This window comes from Hakea prostrata, chromosome 7 (assembly GCF_041222555.1).
Source record: "Hakea prostrata isolate BN-2017 chromosome 7, UWA_Hpros_2, whole genome shotgun sequence".
NCBI classification, from domain to species: Eukaryota; Viridiplantae; Streptophyta; class Magnoliopsida; order Proteales; family Proteaceae; genus Hakea; species Hakea prostrata.
In genome coordinates, this window is record NC_142606.1 from 11,503,139 (window position 1) to 11,518,111 (window position 14,973).

A 14,973-nucleotide genomic window follows, 5' to 3' on the forward strand; every position below is an offset into this window, starting at 1 on the left:
TGGTTGCAAACAGTAGAGGAAGACGAAGATAGAGGAAGACGAAGACAAAGACAACTCTCGGTTATTTGTTCAAGGGTATTCTTGTCCTTTTGAAAAAATGAATTTGGTTATATCAACATTTAACTGTGATTTCTTAATGGCATAGGTGTCATTAATATATTTTTCCTTATAGGAGGTTTAGCTGATGAATTGGATAACTCAAGAGGTGATATTAATTATAATGGATAACTCAGAGGTGACGTTGAAAATTTTCTTCAAGAAAAAAAACAGAGGGGTATGCAGGAATCGAAGTCTGTTAAAATAGATCCAACTTAATCATGAGAAATAGTTGTTGCAGTTGACCTTAACAATTTGGGGGGCAAAGAGTTTCATCAAACATGTAAAATATATATGGGCCTTGTGCTGGTAATGAATTATTGAGAACTCTTTATGTCCCTTGTTTGCTGCTAATGAATTATTGAGAACTCTTTATGTACTTGTTTGGTAAGAAAGCAAAGCATGGACTTTCTTTTTCTTGATAAAACTAAACCATTCTGGTTATATTCAAATAGGCATGCACCAACCATGTCCACACCAAACACCACAGCACAGGAACACCACCACATGGGACAGTCCCCTAATCATCTGCCCAACAGACATCATCTGTCATCTGCCATCTGCCATCTGCCATCTTCTTTCGGTGATATTTGCCCTAATTAGAAGTATCAAAGTTATGATTAGTACACAAAATTAATTAAAAAACAAGAACAAGTTATTAGGGTTCCATGTGAGATTAGTTGAACCAGTCCAATAATGTTTACTGGGTTTAGTTTGGCCATGATCTGATTTGGGTTATATTGGTTCAGTTTTGATTCGGTCTTAGCCCAAGCCGGTTCGGCCTGATTTCATCGGTTTGGTCTAGGGTTTGGAACTGGGGAGAATCAGGGACAACATAAAGTCATAAACTAAAGGGAAATGGTTTATCTCTTTCTGTAATACAACTTCTTTACCTTGTAATGAAAACTAAAAACACATAAAATGAGGACCTGTCATGCCAGCATGGTTTCAGCATGGCATGTTTACATTATTGTGATTACATCAAGAGGAAACACTTTCTGTTTATGATGCAAAACACCTTCTGTAAACAAAGTAACATGTAAAGTTCTAAGATCTATACCTGATTCAAGCATAAAGGAAGGCTAGAGATCAACTGAATCAATTTACATTTCCCCTAGACGCAAGGTATGAGAGCTGAATACTGTGGGCTTCTTTTAGTTCTGCCAACACCTCACTCATTGTTGGTCTTTGTGATGGATCTCTTTCCACAGACCTTGAAGCTACAGAAGCAGCCTTTTCCATGCTCTCTAGAGCAAAAGTTCCCCTCAAGCATTCATCTATAATCTCAAAGGTACCTGCTTGAAAATGTGACTTTGCCTGCAGGTGACAATCAAATTCCAAACCAAGGTGACCACTGGAGAATTGAATGATGGAAACAAGTTACAGAAGACCTATTGATCAATTTCATCAAGATAATCTTCAATGTTGAGATTAAAAAGATGCATAAACAATTATTAGTGTCAACAAGATCAACTAATACACCAGTTACAACTAGAAAAAGAGCACTGGAATTCAAGCAAAGAACCACTAAAAGCCTAGATAATCTTGTTTGCTTATGAAAACTCAGAGACAACATGCCGACAAAGGAATCTTCAGGGTGCTACTGAGAATATGCCGATCAGTTGCTCCTGCTAGAACATATTGTCCAACATTAATATCCTCTCTACATTCATGAAAGAATTAGACGCAGTCTCTGTGATTTGCACTAAATGTTGAAGTTAAAAAAGCAAGTAACTGTCCCAGACTAGAGTCAGGAGCTGAGATGGTCTGATCATTATGTTCCACAATAAGTTCTTTGATGTCTGATTTCTAACAATGTATATATGAATGTCAACATTTCTGGGCATTCCTCTTTCTCAACCATAAAAATCTTATGAAGTGATGAACTATATAGAGGAAAGGAAAGAAGTATGATTCAAATCTGAAAATTAGAATATACAACCAGATAAACACAAGGCAGTTTTTAGGAGGAGCAGAGGTATTAAAAGTACCTACTGGCTTGATCTAATAATCCCATCCAATCTAAGATGTTCAAAAGGTGATTACAAAAAATAAAAGTAAACAAAACCCATGAAAAGAAACACTTTGGAGTCTAGGAAACAGTAGTTTCAGCTGGGGGGAAAGTCATCAAAGAACAGCTGAACAATAATATGTGAACCCAATTTGTGTAGATCACCTCCAAGACAGAAAACAAAAGAAGAATACTATCTAAGATCAGATAATGTGCATCCTGTGAGCAGATACATGCAGCATTGTCATGTGAGCAGCATATGCACATAACATTTCCACCTCCATATTGAAACATCAAAATCGATATCAATGCAGTTACAAGGAAAATTATAGTATCTATTACTTTCTTCAGTAACCATTATTACACCAGACACGGAATCAAGCTGTCAAAGCAATAATTACACAGTCAACAATCAAACAACAGATCTTCTCCACAACCTCCTAAGCACCAAAAATCTAGCCTATGTTTCTCATCATAGAATTTTCTAATACCAATAAAAGGGTATGCTCTAAATTCCCCTAGTTCTTTCTCAAGTATTATAAGTAAACTCCTTGAATTAACCTAGATGATCCATTTAGAATTGATTTTTTCAATTAATCCACAAATTTCTCATATATTGGACAAGAATCCAATGGATGCAGATTTTGCACAGATACATGACGACACTTATCCAGAAATACAGTTTAATGAGTTCATAATAATTGGTTAGAAGAAACCATGAAATCAGAAGTACCCATAAAACCAAATTATATGAATCTGGAGTGCCAGCATGACTCAAAGGTTCACGGCCACAAATAAGCTCCAAAAGTACTACACCAAAGCCGTAAACGTCACTTTTTTCAGTTAGTTGTAGGGTAGAATAATACCTGCACAAAAGAAATGAGGAATGAGAACAAAGACTTCCTCCACCACGAATCAAGACAAGAGTTAATTCAAAAACTTACTCAGGGTCAAGATAGCCAGCGGTTCCCTTGACAGCAGTGGTGACATGAGTTGCATCAGCCTGAGCCACTTGTTTAGAGAGACCAAAATCACAGACTTTGGCATTCATCTCTGAATCCAAAAGAATGTTGCTGCACTTTACATCACGGTGTATGATTCGTAGACTGCTTCCATTGTGCAAATAATCCAGTCCTTTCAAAGGAAAGGGTGAACAAGATGAATGCTTTCATAATATTTATTAGTTGCATAACCCTGACAATGAAAAGGCTACAAATATACCAATATAGGGAAAAAGGCACCTTTTGCAGCATCAACAGCAATTTTCAGTCTGCGCTCCCAGCTTAACATTACCTTTTTGTTCTTTGGACCTGAAAAATGGCTAGTTCCAACTTATATAAAGAAATATCCATAACGATCCACTATGAAATTAAAAGAAAAAAAAGAGCTGAAAATGAATTTATGAATTAAAGAGTGGAACATAATTGATACAGCTTACCATATAAAGCATCAGCCAATGATCCACCAGCTAAATACTCGTATACTAAAATTTGCTTCTTTGATTCATAACAAAATCCTTCCAAAGATACAAGATTTTGATGGCGAACTAGTGACAAAAGATGCACCTGCAGCCCCAATTACATATTGAAAATCTTGAAACAGATCAAATAAGAAGCAATGAGCATAGGAAGAAACAAGAGATCCAGCCTTCTCTAAGAGGTTCACTTTGTTTAGTGAATTGACAAGATAAAGCAAACAGATAGGAAAACTTTTGAAGTGTGAAGTCCATAAAATAACCTGAATGCGTACCCATCGACAAAATGAAGACCATACAAGTTCCACAAAAACATTCTGAGCAAAGAATACGCATTTCAGTTCTCACCATTGATGGATTTAGCTAGCCTGTGATTCAAATTGACACCTTAAGATAGATGTGTTCTTTGGAAGGACTGTAATAAACTGAGGATGCTCAATCCAGTTGACCATGTTACATACATATAACTCTCATCATACAGGTTAACTTTCAGGGGTTAGAACAAATTTATTAAATGTTTACAATTTTCTTCAATTTTAATAAGCAAATCCTTAGTTTGCTTCTTTTTCTTGATCCTTTTGTCAGGAGAGAGGAAAATATCACAGATGAATTTAGCAGCCACGAGTGCAAAGCATTATTCCTTCACCAACATATGCCAGCATAGATGGTATTACCATGAACAGGATCAAGGTCATTGTCAGTAGAATTTCAAGAAGTTCTTTATTGAAGAATATGAGTGGCAAACCTCATTGATAAATGAATCGGCTCCAAGTTGAGTTTGGTCAACCCGCACTTTCACAGCAACTAATTTCCCCCCCGGAAGTTTTCCTTGATAAACAGAACCAAAACCACCATGACCAATAGCCTTCTTGAAGTTGTTTGTTGCTGCTTTAATCTCGTTGTAAGTCAAAACCTTTGTTGCATTCCAGTTACGCATCACAGTTGCTTTCCCTAAACATTTCAAGTAGCAATGGCATTAGAATGAAGACAAATTCTAGCCACATAACCATCTTAGTGAACTCAGAAGCTGGCGTACTTGTTGTAGTAGTGACTTCAGTTTCATTTCTTCTTTTGTGCATGAATACTGAAAGTGCAATAAGGAGGACAGCACATAAGGCACCTCCAATCACACCAATAATAATTGACCTATGGTTATGGCCACTATGCTTCTTCAGTTTTAATATTGGAAGCTGTGGAGCTTCATTTGAAGTATTTTCTGTTGAACCATCACAAGTTGATGAGAAAGAAAGACACAAATTGCCCAGTGTTCTGCACAAAAAGATGCATTGATGGTGTTAAAATTGCAGAAAAATGTGTCTATCTCTAAATGAGAACATGATAAAGCACCAACGCGCACCTAATTTCCAAATTTGTTCTGTTCAAAGACTGTGGCAGGGGCCCTTGAAGTTTATTGTTTTCTAGGTTTCTGTGGAAAAGAGTTAGTATTTATTGGATCACTAATCACTACTGGACTAAACAAAGCGGAGTGGTGCATCATTAGCTGAACTTCTTATGCGACTTACAGTAGGTGAAGATCATTCAAGTTTCCCAAGCTCTCCGGAACAGCTCCTTCTAAACTGTTGTTTTGCAAGTCCCTTCACATAGAGCAAACGAAATGCACAAATAGTCATATATTTATTTTCCAACTGTGGACCCAAAGGCAGAGATTTTTGGGATATGAAATGTCTTGTCTTAAACATGCTGAACAAGGTTATTACTGCATTACAGGAACACAATAAGTAGATAAAGACAGAATATTTGAAAGCTCCCTACTGAAAGTGCTTCGTGCTGGAACTTACAAAGTCTGAAGGCTAACCAAGGTGGCAAAATCAGACCCAAAGGATGTCAGCCTATTGAAACTCAAGTTCCTGCAACATTTTCTTCACATTATTTCAAATCTAACAAATTATGTATTCAGATTACTTGCCAAAATCAGGAAGAAGCTTACAATTTCTCAAGTTGCAAGCTGCCCAGATTCTGTATCTGTCCAGAAAGCGATGCGTTGTGCAAATTCCTGAAGCATGATTCCACCAGCAGTAAAATAATAATAAATAATAATCATACTAATAAACAATAACTACAAAAATATGGACAGTGTTTCAAAAGTCTTACAATGTTGTGAGATCCAGTAGGTCACCAAATGTTGGGCTGATTGTCCTCAAGGCAATATCTGAGAGCTCCCTAATGGGGAAAAGGCATGAAAACCTCAAAATAAGATCCAAATTCTTGTATGGGGGAAATAGGAATATTAATCTTCCTAATAATACACTTACAATGATGTAACAACACTTCCTTCACATCCAACGTGTTTCCATTCTGTCGGAGAGCATGGATCATCTTCCCATCCTAGATCTAAGCCAGTAGACTGTTCGATAACTTGGAGAGCTGAAACTGCAGTACATATTAACATATGAGTGAGTTTCACCAGTAAAATGATATTGACTATTATTAGAATCTGCAGACACGATAGAGGTTATTTTCTTCAGTACTTATGGCACCTGTAGTTGAAGAAGCCTCCAAGGGAATACCAACAATCTCATACACCTCAATTGCATTCACTTGCGGATAGAAACTCACAGTTTTGAATGTTATATTCAAGCTTTGGATGCCCTTCTGTGAAAAGAATAGAACACTAGCTACCGAACTCTTCACAGTGTAGTTAGAGCTCACAATATCCCCGTTGATTAATACATCAAATGAGGGTGACACATGGAGAATCCCACCAAAATACAGGGAAATGAAATAATTTCCTAGTTTATCAAGAGAAAAGTTGTAAGACAAGATGGTGCTTCGTGTTTGAACCCTTGCTGACTGTAGAACAGCAAGAGGCAGGCTGTCCATGATTCCGGATAGATTTAAAGGAATTTGAATATTGAACTCAGATGAAAACCGAGGAGAGAAACTCTGATCAGCTTCCCATATACGATCATACACATCAACAGGATACCTGGTTTATAAGTAAATAAAAAAATTGCAAACAACAGAATTTTAGACAAACTTTTCAAAGAATACAATAATGATGATGAACTAAAGGGATTTTTTTTTTTCATTTTTACCTTAGTGATCCATTACTGTAACCACAATTGATTCTATAGCACTTCCTTAGTAAAGTATCTGGGAAGTCCTCCATGCCACTGGTGTAAGCTCCTCCAGGGAGGGAGCGAACTTCAAGGTAGGAAATAACTGGAACACCACCATCAGGAATAGATACTAGACAGAAAGAGAGAATTTCTTTATCAACTGGCAATATGAACTCTTCAACCTGGGGATCAGAGACAGTAAAATTTATGGTAGCAGTGATAGCTGTCCCAAGAGAAACAAAAAAGGCTGGAGGCCTCCCTAGTCCATCATAGTTCTTGTAATAAAACCTGGGTCTGACAAGAACCATGGAAGACATATTCTTTACAGGCAGTTTGTAACAATTGCGTCTCTGTTGCGCATCTGGGAAGTACCGCAATGGGACTTCAGATGATGAAGAACCTTCAATGAAGCGCACAGTTGTGATTTTGCCTGTACTCACATAAGTATTGTCTGGAACCCATGAAATGTTATATTTCTCCACAGAACCCCTGTTTTCCCCACAGTATATGCTCAAGAAACCTGATGAACACCAAATAAATAAGCAATTCTCAGAAAACAAAAAGAATATCCATAGTTAGTTTAGAAAGCCTAGGTGTTAACAATCACCCCATGTAGATCACACCATAGAATTATTCTTGACAATGCAAAAATTAAATGAATATGCAAATTTAACCAAGTGACATTTCAACTTTATTAAGGATATCCATACTAGAAGACACAATCACCCATCCAATTAAAACAAAAGCAACCATCCCAACAGAACAAGTAATAGAAGTGTGAACCAGCAAGCAGTCATGTGTATGCTAAAGCAATAAGAAATATATAAAAATAAATAAATAAATTAAAAAAGGGTGAACCGAAGCAACTGAATTATTCAACATCATGATCATCTTAGTAAAATTCTTGTACAAAACATTCTATCACTGGCAGACTAGCCAACTCAACATGCGAATTTTTTGGGATTTGTGTAAAGTAAGTTCACACCGAGTGACTGCTAAATTTTTATACTTCTCAGATAAAATTAACCCATGTTCTAATAATTTATTCTTAACAGAGTAAGAACAAAACAAATGCATACCTTGTTGATCGCAAAGAACAGTCCTCCAGAAACCATATATCAGAGAGAACCCAAGACAGAAACGACAGAAGTCCATCAAATTTAACATTGAATGAAACCCAGAAAATTGAAAATCATCTACTCTTGCCTCAGCACGAAATCCGAACTGATTCAGACAGAGAGAGAAGAAACTGATGAAGGGAAAAGATTAACACTAACAGGGAGCAGAGCTTTTCCATGTCTTATCGTCCTATTCGCTTTGTGGGGCTGAAAATTCCATTGGATTAGCAGTGAAGAGGTCAGATGGGTCCAGAGTGGATGTAATGGAGATGGAGGAGGAGAAGATGATATTTAGTCCTGTTGGGTCATGGTGGGACGATGTTGGGTTACCTTTAGGCTTGTTCTATCTGCTTCTTTCCACTCTCCAAAACGGAAAAGAAGAAGAAGAAAAGGATTGTTTCTGCTTCCACTTCTCCACAGTAGTTAAACTTAAACGTTTAACTCAAAAAGCATTCATGGCTGGCTTCCTCTACCTTCCCACAAGTGGACAGAGTCAACAAACTGTCAATTTTTTCCTTTCGGTTGAAAACCAGTGTCAATTTCAAACGCAGCGAAAATGTTAACACCCCTTGTCAAATAGAGCTGTTGTGGGACTGGGAAGTGAAATCTGGGACTACACCAGTGTTCCCATTGTATGATCACAAATGGAATGATGTGCAAGAGGCATTACATTTTTGTAATTGACCAATAGGAGAAATTTTCATCTGGTGACGTTGCACACTTGCGTCCCACTTGCTCCAAAAGGAAGAGAGTCTACGGGCATTCAAGGTCTTCAGGAAGGAAAAGGTCTTTGGGTGTACTTTGATTTCGTTCCCTACAAGTTACCATACGTTGTTGAATTACCAACCAACCTTGGAGTTCAATTCAAATGATTTTCTTCAATCTCCAACTAACTTGTTCTAAATCGCAAGAAATGTGTAACAGTGCATTTGGGTTTATCTATGGGAATCGGAAAAGCACGGCTGTTTTTCATGGGAGTATATATTTGAATGGATAACCAAAATCCCCTTAGCATCCACATCCGTCCAGAATAAAATTATCCAATTTTTCCTTCTAGATTTTTTTACTAAGATAGGATAGATATCTAAATTATAAAATTCTTTAATTTCAAACTTAGTCTTCACAAATAAAATGACAAAGATGTCAACAGATGGTCAAAACTTATAATCCATTTGTATTCATACAAATTTAGAATAATTTACTTAAAAAAATAACTATTCGAATCTGACAAAATCCGTCCGATAACCAATAAAATATTATTTGAATCCGACCAGTTATAATCATAGTTCATTGTGTCCGACATCCGACCATATGACCCCCCAGCGACACGACATTACCAAATGTCGGGACATATCGCCGTGTCGGCGATATGTCGCCGAAAACGATATATCGCCGAAAATCGGCGATATGCGCCTCGCCATATATAAGACCTTTCGTTTGTTTTTCGCCGATTTTTCGTTCGCTTTTTGCCAAAGTGATGTAGGGCCTCTAAAAGCTTGCCCCACCCCCCCCCCCCCCCGGACCCCCCGGATCCGTCGGCAACAATATGTGAAGCATGAGCCATACTCAACATAGTTGTATAATGAATTGTAAACTTTAGTACATCTCTTTACTATTTGTGTATTTGTGTTCTCGCATATACAAGAAGAAAAACCGTGCCGCAATAGTTGGACAGCCAATTAAAACTTAGGTAGGTAAGTAGGAAATAACACCCCAATGTGTTTATGGCCAAATGGTAACGCAAATTCATGTAAAGACCCAAAAAAGAGTCGATATCGAACTACAAAAGTCGGGACTTTTGGCGACATGTCGCCGGAGCAGCGACAGAGCGACATGTCGAACCTTGGTTATAATAAGATGTTGATATAATATTACCACTATTTAATCTAAATCCAATCCGTTTACACCACTAAGAGCATGTCGTTATGATCTTTCAACTTTATCCACTTTCTACATATACACATACATTTACTAAGCCACTCATCTCAAAAAATGCTCTCTAAGTTTAGAAAAGACAACTTACTTGACCAACAATGTTTGAATTGCACCCTACATGCGAGACTCTTTAGATATACCAGGTAAAGGAGATATGGGATCAGCCATCATCGCAAGGAGAAATTATTCAAAAAGTCCCTTACCTTTTTCAAAATTTACGAAAAAAGTCTCAAAATTGTTGCAAATTGTAAAATTACCCCCACTAATTCACGTGAAAATATCTCCTCAGGTTACCTTCAATCCACCTTGAAGAAAACCGTTGATGATGTCTCTCTGCAATCACTCGTCTTTGTGTATCCACCACACCATACCGCATGGCCCACATCCCCTCCAGGAATGCTTTTGTTACCGCCACTAAACCAGCATGGCGCACACCCCCCCCACCTAGGGTGTCCCGTCAGGCTCATCGCCGCTATACGACATGACGTAGGTCACGTAGCTCCATCTCTTCTTTTGTCATAGCTAGCTCCGAGAGATCACTGCCACTCACCAAAAAGCAAAAGTAACTCGCTTCTTTCCAGATAGACAACTTACTTGACCAACAATGCTTGAATTGCACCCTATGAGATTTCCATGGCTCATCGTATGATAGGTTGTTGCAATAGACTCGAATAATGGGATTCACTAGTCATATTAGGCTCTTTTTGTATCAATTATCACTCTTAATTATGAGAATTTTTTATTATTTTTAAATTGTTTGACATCTATTATCAATTTTATTTTTATTTAAAATAATAAAAAAATTCTAAAATTCATAATAGACTAAAAAGTCTATTATGAATTAGGGTGAAAATTTCATTCTCTTCATTTGTGTATAAGTTTATTTAAAGTTTTATAGTTAAGAGGTAAAATAATCAATATACATTCTTTGATAAAAAAAAAAAAACCATTTTTTCCCCTCTTTTTTCACTTGCTTACTATTATTTTTTAACAATTTTCTATTTTGACACCAAATTCATTTTTCATTTCATAATTTATTTCAACAAAATTCACCAAATCTAGACTAATAATGAATTCTTGTACTTATTTCTTTTAAATAGGCATGATAGAAAATGAGAATTGATACAAAAGAGAGCCTTAGTCTTGGGGCACATACCACTTTGGTCTTTCTGTGAGGTTTAAGAAAACCCACATCAAGATAATTGGCTTGGATCGCAAAAGCAATAAGCTGCTATCAATACGTTTGCATACCTTCCACTTTTGAGACCAAAGTAGATTTATATAGAGGTAAATAAAGTAGCAATTCCAATTCTGGAAAAAATTTCATGTACCTCCTTGTTCACAACAGAGAATTTAAGTTCTACAATGCTCTACTTAAAATACCATAAAGAATGATGTCATCCCATTCTCTCAAAGTGCACTGCAAAAATTGAAGATCAATTCAACACCAAGCTAACTCTCGGCAAAAATGTCTGAAAAAAAATTAATCACTCAAACTCGAAAACATTTAATATTTAACGGATGTAAGAATGTCTAATTGGGAACCAAGCTTCTCCTCTGCAGCCTTCTCGGCCTTGATCCTCAATTTGGTTAACTGCTTCTTCCTCTCATACGCTACTTGGGACCTGTCCTTTCTCTTTTTCTCAAGCTCCTGAAACCAAGAAAATCACTCCAAATGATTATGAAACAAATTTGTACATGCAATTCTTGCAACAGTGAGTGGTAAAGATACCCAGTTGAACAGGAAATATACGAGCAGCACATATGCAGATCCATTTCATGCCACGTTCTATAGGAATAAGCATACTAAATAAAACATAATATTCGTATCTATTGGTGCATATAAGAAATCAGTCCCCAGAAATGAAGTACCATCTATTTCAGACATCCAAGAAAATAAGGTCAAAGGACTACAGTCAACTAGTTGTCCTGAGTAAAATTCACTAGGATTATCAATTTTCAACCAGAATCAGATGGAATGATCAAACCCACCAGTTCAGCAGAAAACCAAATCAAAGCTTATTTGTTTGGTTCTCAATTTGGGGCCTAGATACTAGTAGAAATGGAATCCGAACCCCTGCACCCCAATAGAAACAGCTGAAGACAGCTACTCCACCAGCGTCACACCCGTGCACACAGGAAGAGGATTGTGTCCGTCTCTTTTCTATCTCATCCTAACAGAAAATTTCCCCACTGCCCTCCAATGCATCATGTCTAATCAAAACTCATTGGTGGAATTGTCCCCTTCTTTCTACGGTTTATACTTGGAAGCAGTGCCGCTCCCAACAGTGGTCGGTCAGTATGCATTTTGGAGCCCAAATGCAAAATGCATCTCAACTATTGAATCCACATTTGATTCAATGGTCGAAATGCACTTTGGAGCCCAAAATGCATCCCGACCACAAACTGCTTGGAGCAGCGCTCTTCCTACATAACACTCCTCTTTAAACCCCCCCCCCAAATGTCTCCTTTGCCCTTATTTCTTACTTTATTCCCTAAATTACCCATTCAACTAGCTGCTCCAAGCAGTTGGCTCTTCCTACATAACACTCATATTTAAATCACCTCCCCCAATGTCTCCTTTGCCCTTATTTCTTATTTTATTCCCTAAATTACCCTTTCAACAGCGCTCCAAGCAGGGCTCCCCCACCTCTCCTTTCACCCCCCCAAGCCCCCCCCCCCTTATTTCTTATTTTATTCCCTAAATTACCCTTTCAACTAGCATATTACAATTCAATTCATTTTTTCTCAAGTCTCTAATAAAATATGGTTCTACCACTCATTTACAACTTCTATTTATTTGTACAATTCTGAAATTGTTTGTATAAACTTCCACATGATTTTCCATCAACTCCTTAGCTTGGGTTTTATATTATTCAGGTGGGCCCACAAGCAATTCAATTAGGGTTTGTGGACTCTGGATTTGCATAACACATCCTCCAGCAATTAAACAACAACCTAATGTAATTTCAGTCTGTAAAGCACCTACTCGATCGCTTGATCTTGGTGAAATTGAAGATACAGTTTCACAAAAATGACCCAGACAAGTAAGAAAATCAAAATATGGAATGCTGAAGGCCTAAAAACAAACAGAAAACAAGAATGAGCTAGAACCTTGGAGTACCCCTAAACTCCGTGACTCAACTACAGTTATTTCTTCGAGTTGCTCCTCTCAAAGCAGGTGAAACAAGGCAAAATAATATGCTAAACACGCGAACAAAAACTGTCATCAACTACTTACAGCAACACATAGGGCAAAACATGACCAGTAATTCTAATAACACATATGCAAAATAGCCATCTAAACACTTGAGACAACTCAGCAGACAAAACATAGCCAGACAATTTCTCACAACTAATAATGTAATTACATAGAAGAGCCAGAAAAAATCTCATATAATACAGAAAATGCATAGAAGTGGTTACGGCGCACCTTGATGGTATCGTAATGGTTCCATCCAACCTCTGACGAAAGGCGGCCCATCAGACAATACTTGTGTCCAGGCTGAAGCCTCAACACCCTGGTTTCATAAAAAAATCAAATTGAGAATTTGCGAACCAAACAAAAAGAAAAGAAACAAAATTTATACGAATCTATTTGAAAAACTAAACAAAGTAAAGAAAGAGAAGAACTCACTTCAGAGCATCAGGAATAACCATCCTCTTCATCTTATCGTAAGGAGGAGGAACACCCTCATAGGCCTTCAAACGAGCCAGGGCAGCAGCACCGCGCTTGGTCTTGTGAGGAATCATCCTTCAGAAACCCAAACAGAAACAGTTAGATGCAATTGTTTTTTTTAGCTCAAGAGTGAATTTTAAACAAGGAAATCATAGAGTACCCTACCCTCGAATGGTCCTCCAGAGAATTTTGGAAGGGGCACGGAAATGAATAGGGCCATGAGAAGGCTTGGTGTTCATCCTCTTCCTAAGGAAACGAAGGTACTTCATCTTCTGGCGTACGAGACCACCTGAGAGGCAGATCTCCTCGCATCGAACGACGACTACCTTCTGGCCATTGAGGAGTTCCTTGGCTAGAATCGAAGCAAGGCGGCCGAGCATGTGATGGCGTGCATCAACCACCACTCTTCGAGCGCAGATACCTGAACCTGAAACCATTTTCGTTTCCGCCTCACTTCCCCTCTCTGATTCTCACTCTGGTTGAGGCTCAACTCTAGGGTTTATGTCACACCACACGTTAGGGTTTCTTTAATTACAATTACAAGAAGAGGAAGGAAAAAAAATAAAAGTTAGGGTTTGTTTATAAGATTGAGATACGATCTAACGGAAGACGCGAAAGCCGTCTCTTTGAGATAACACTAAACTCTTTAGAATTACTTTTACACCCTTTAATTACCCTGTATTTTACTTACAGTCCCCCGTCTTCGTTTTATATTTCCCATTCCATCCAACAATGCAAAGTTTCCCTCCTACTTCTTCCTTGATATTTTAGAAGTCCTTAATTACCCTATTACCCTTAACCATTTCCACACCTTGTACCACTTTAGTTTGGATCAGCTGCTTACATGGATATTGCTAGGGATGTACTCTTAGGTAATTGTAGTTCAATGCTGATGTAAACAAGTTATATATATTTTAGAAGAAAAATAACAACATTGAATGAACTGCAAGGAGTGGTACAATTGGCAAAAGACTTAGAGTTTGGGAGATATAATTGGTAAATAATGTGTCCAAACTTATGATGTGTGGATTATACTAAAAGCCAAATAGAGGATGTAAAATTAATGCAAGAGTAAGGCAATTTTAACCTTGAATTTTATAAATAAATATTTTTTATTTTTATCCAAATAAATAAAAATGATAGCATTTTATACAATTTACATGGCCTATTTCTGTTTAAAGAGGCTTGGAAATAATCAGATCTCAACCTATTTTTTATTTTTTATAAAAATTACTTTCACTTATTTTTTTGCATTGGCTTTTAAAAGTCATGTTGACTCTAATGGTTATAAGTGAGGGTATAATGATATTATACATCTTTTTGGAAGTTGTTTGTTTCCTCATTTCTTCTAGGCTACATTTGTTTGCTGAAAGCCTGAAACAAAACAAAGGTGGGGTGAAATTTTTTTTGAAAAATCAAATTTTTTTCATTAAATCTTAAAAGTATAGTTTGTTTGATTGTCTAGGGTGGGAAAGTTAAAGACATTCTCATGAAATGGCATGCTTACTTTCTCACCCATGTCTTTTCAAAATCCCATACTACGAAAAAGTATTGAAAAGCAAAAAGTATGACCCACATTT

At 37.2% G+C, this 14,973-nt stretch overlaps 2 protein-coding genes across 2 annotated transcripts; both read right to left on the reverse strand.

Annotated features, from left to right (window-relative positions):
• Positions 1-256: 256 nt before the first annotated feature.
• On the reverse strand, positions 257-8,363 carry LOC149009768 (putative LRR receptor-like serine/threonine-protein kinase At5g48740). Its single transcript, XM_089163448.1, has 17 exons — positions 7,741-8,363; positions 6,638-7,181; positions 6,080-6,528; positions 5,855-5,972; positions 5,694-5,762; positions 5,530-5,595; positions 5,381-5,449; positions 5,105-5,176; positions 4,939-5,007; positions 4,618-4,850; positions 4,327-4,532; positions 3,546-3,672; positions 3,349-3,417; positions 3,052-3,241; positions 2,841-2,973; positions 1,157-1,413; positions 257-691 (listed from the first exon to the last, which is right to left on the reverse strand). Exons 1-16 carry the CDS (start codon positions 7,826-7,828, stop codon positions 1,195-1,197), a joined length of 2,721 nt encoding a protein of 906 aa, XP_089019574.1. The 5' UTR covers positions 7,829-8,363; the 3' UTR covers positions 257-691; positions 1,157-1,194.
• A 2,648-nt stretch (positions 8,364-11,011) lies between these two features.
• LOC149009769 (large ribosomal subunit protein uL13y) lies at positions 11,012-13,932 on the reverse strand. Its single transcript, XM_089163755.1, has 4 exons — positions 13,559-13,932; positions 13,352-13,468; positions 13,148-13,235; positions 11,012-11,365 (listed from the first exon to the last, which is right to left on the reverse strand). Exons 1-4 carry the CDS (start codon positions 13,828-13,830, stop codon positions 11,222-11,224), a joined length of 621 nt encoding a protein of 206 aa, XP_089019881.1. The 5' UTR covers positions 13,831-13,932; the 3' UTR covers positions 11,012-11,221.
• Between the last annotated feature and the right edge of the window lie 1,041 nt (positions 13,933-14,973).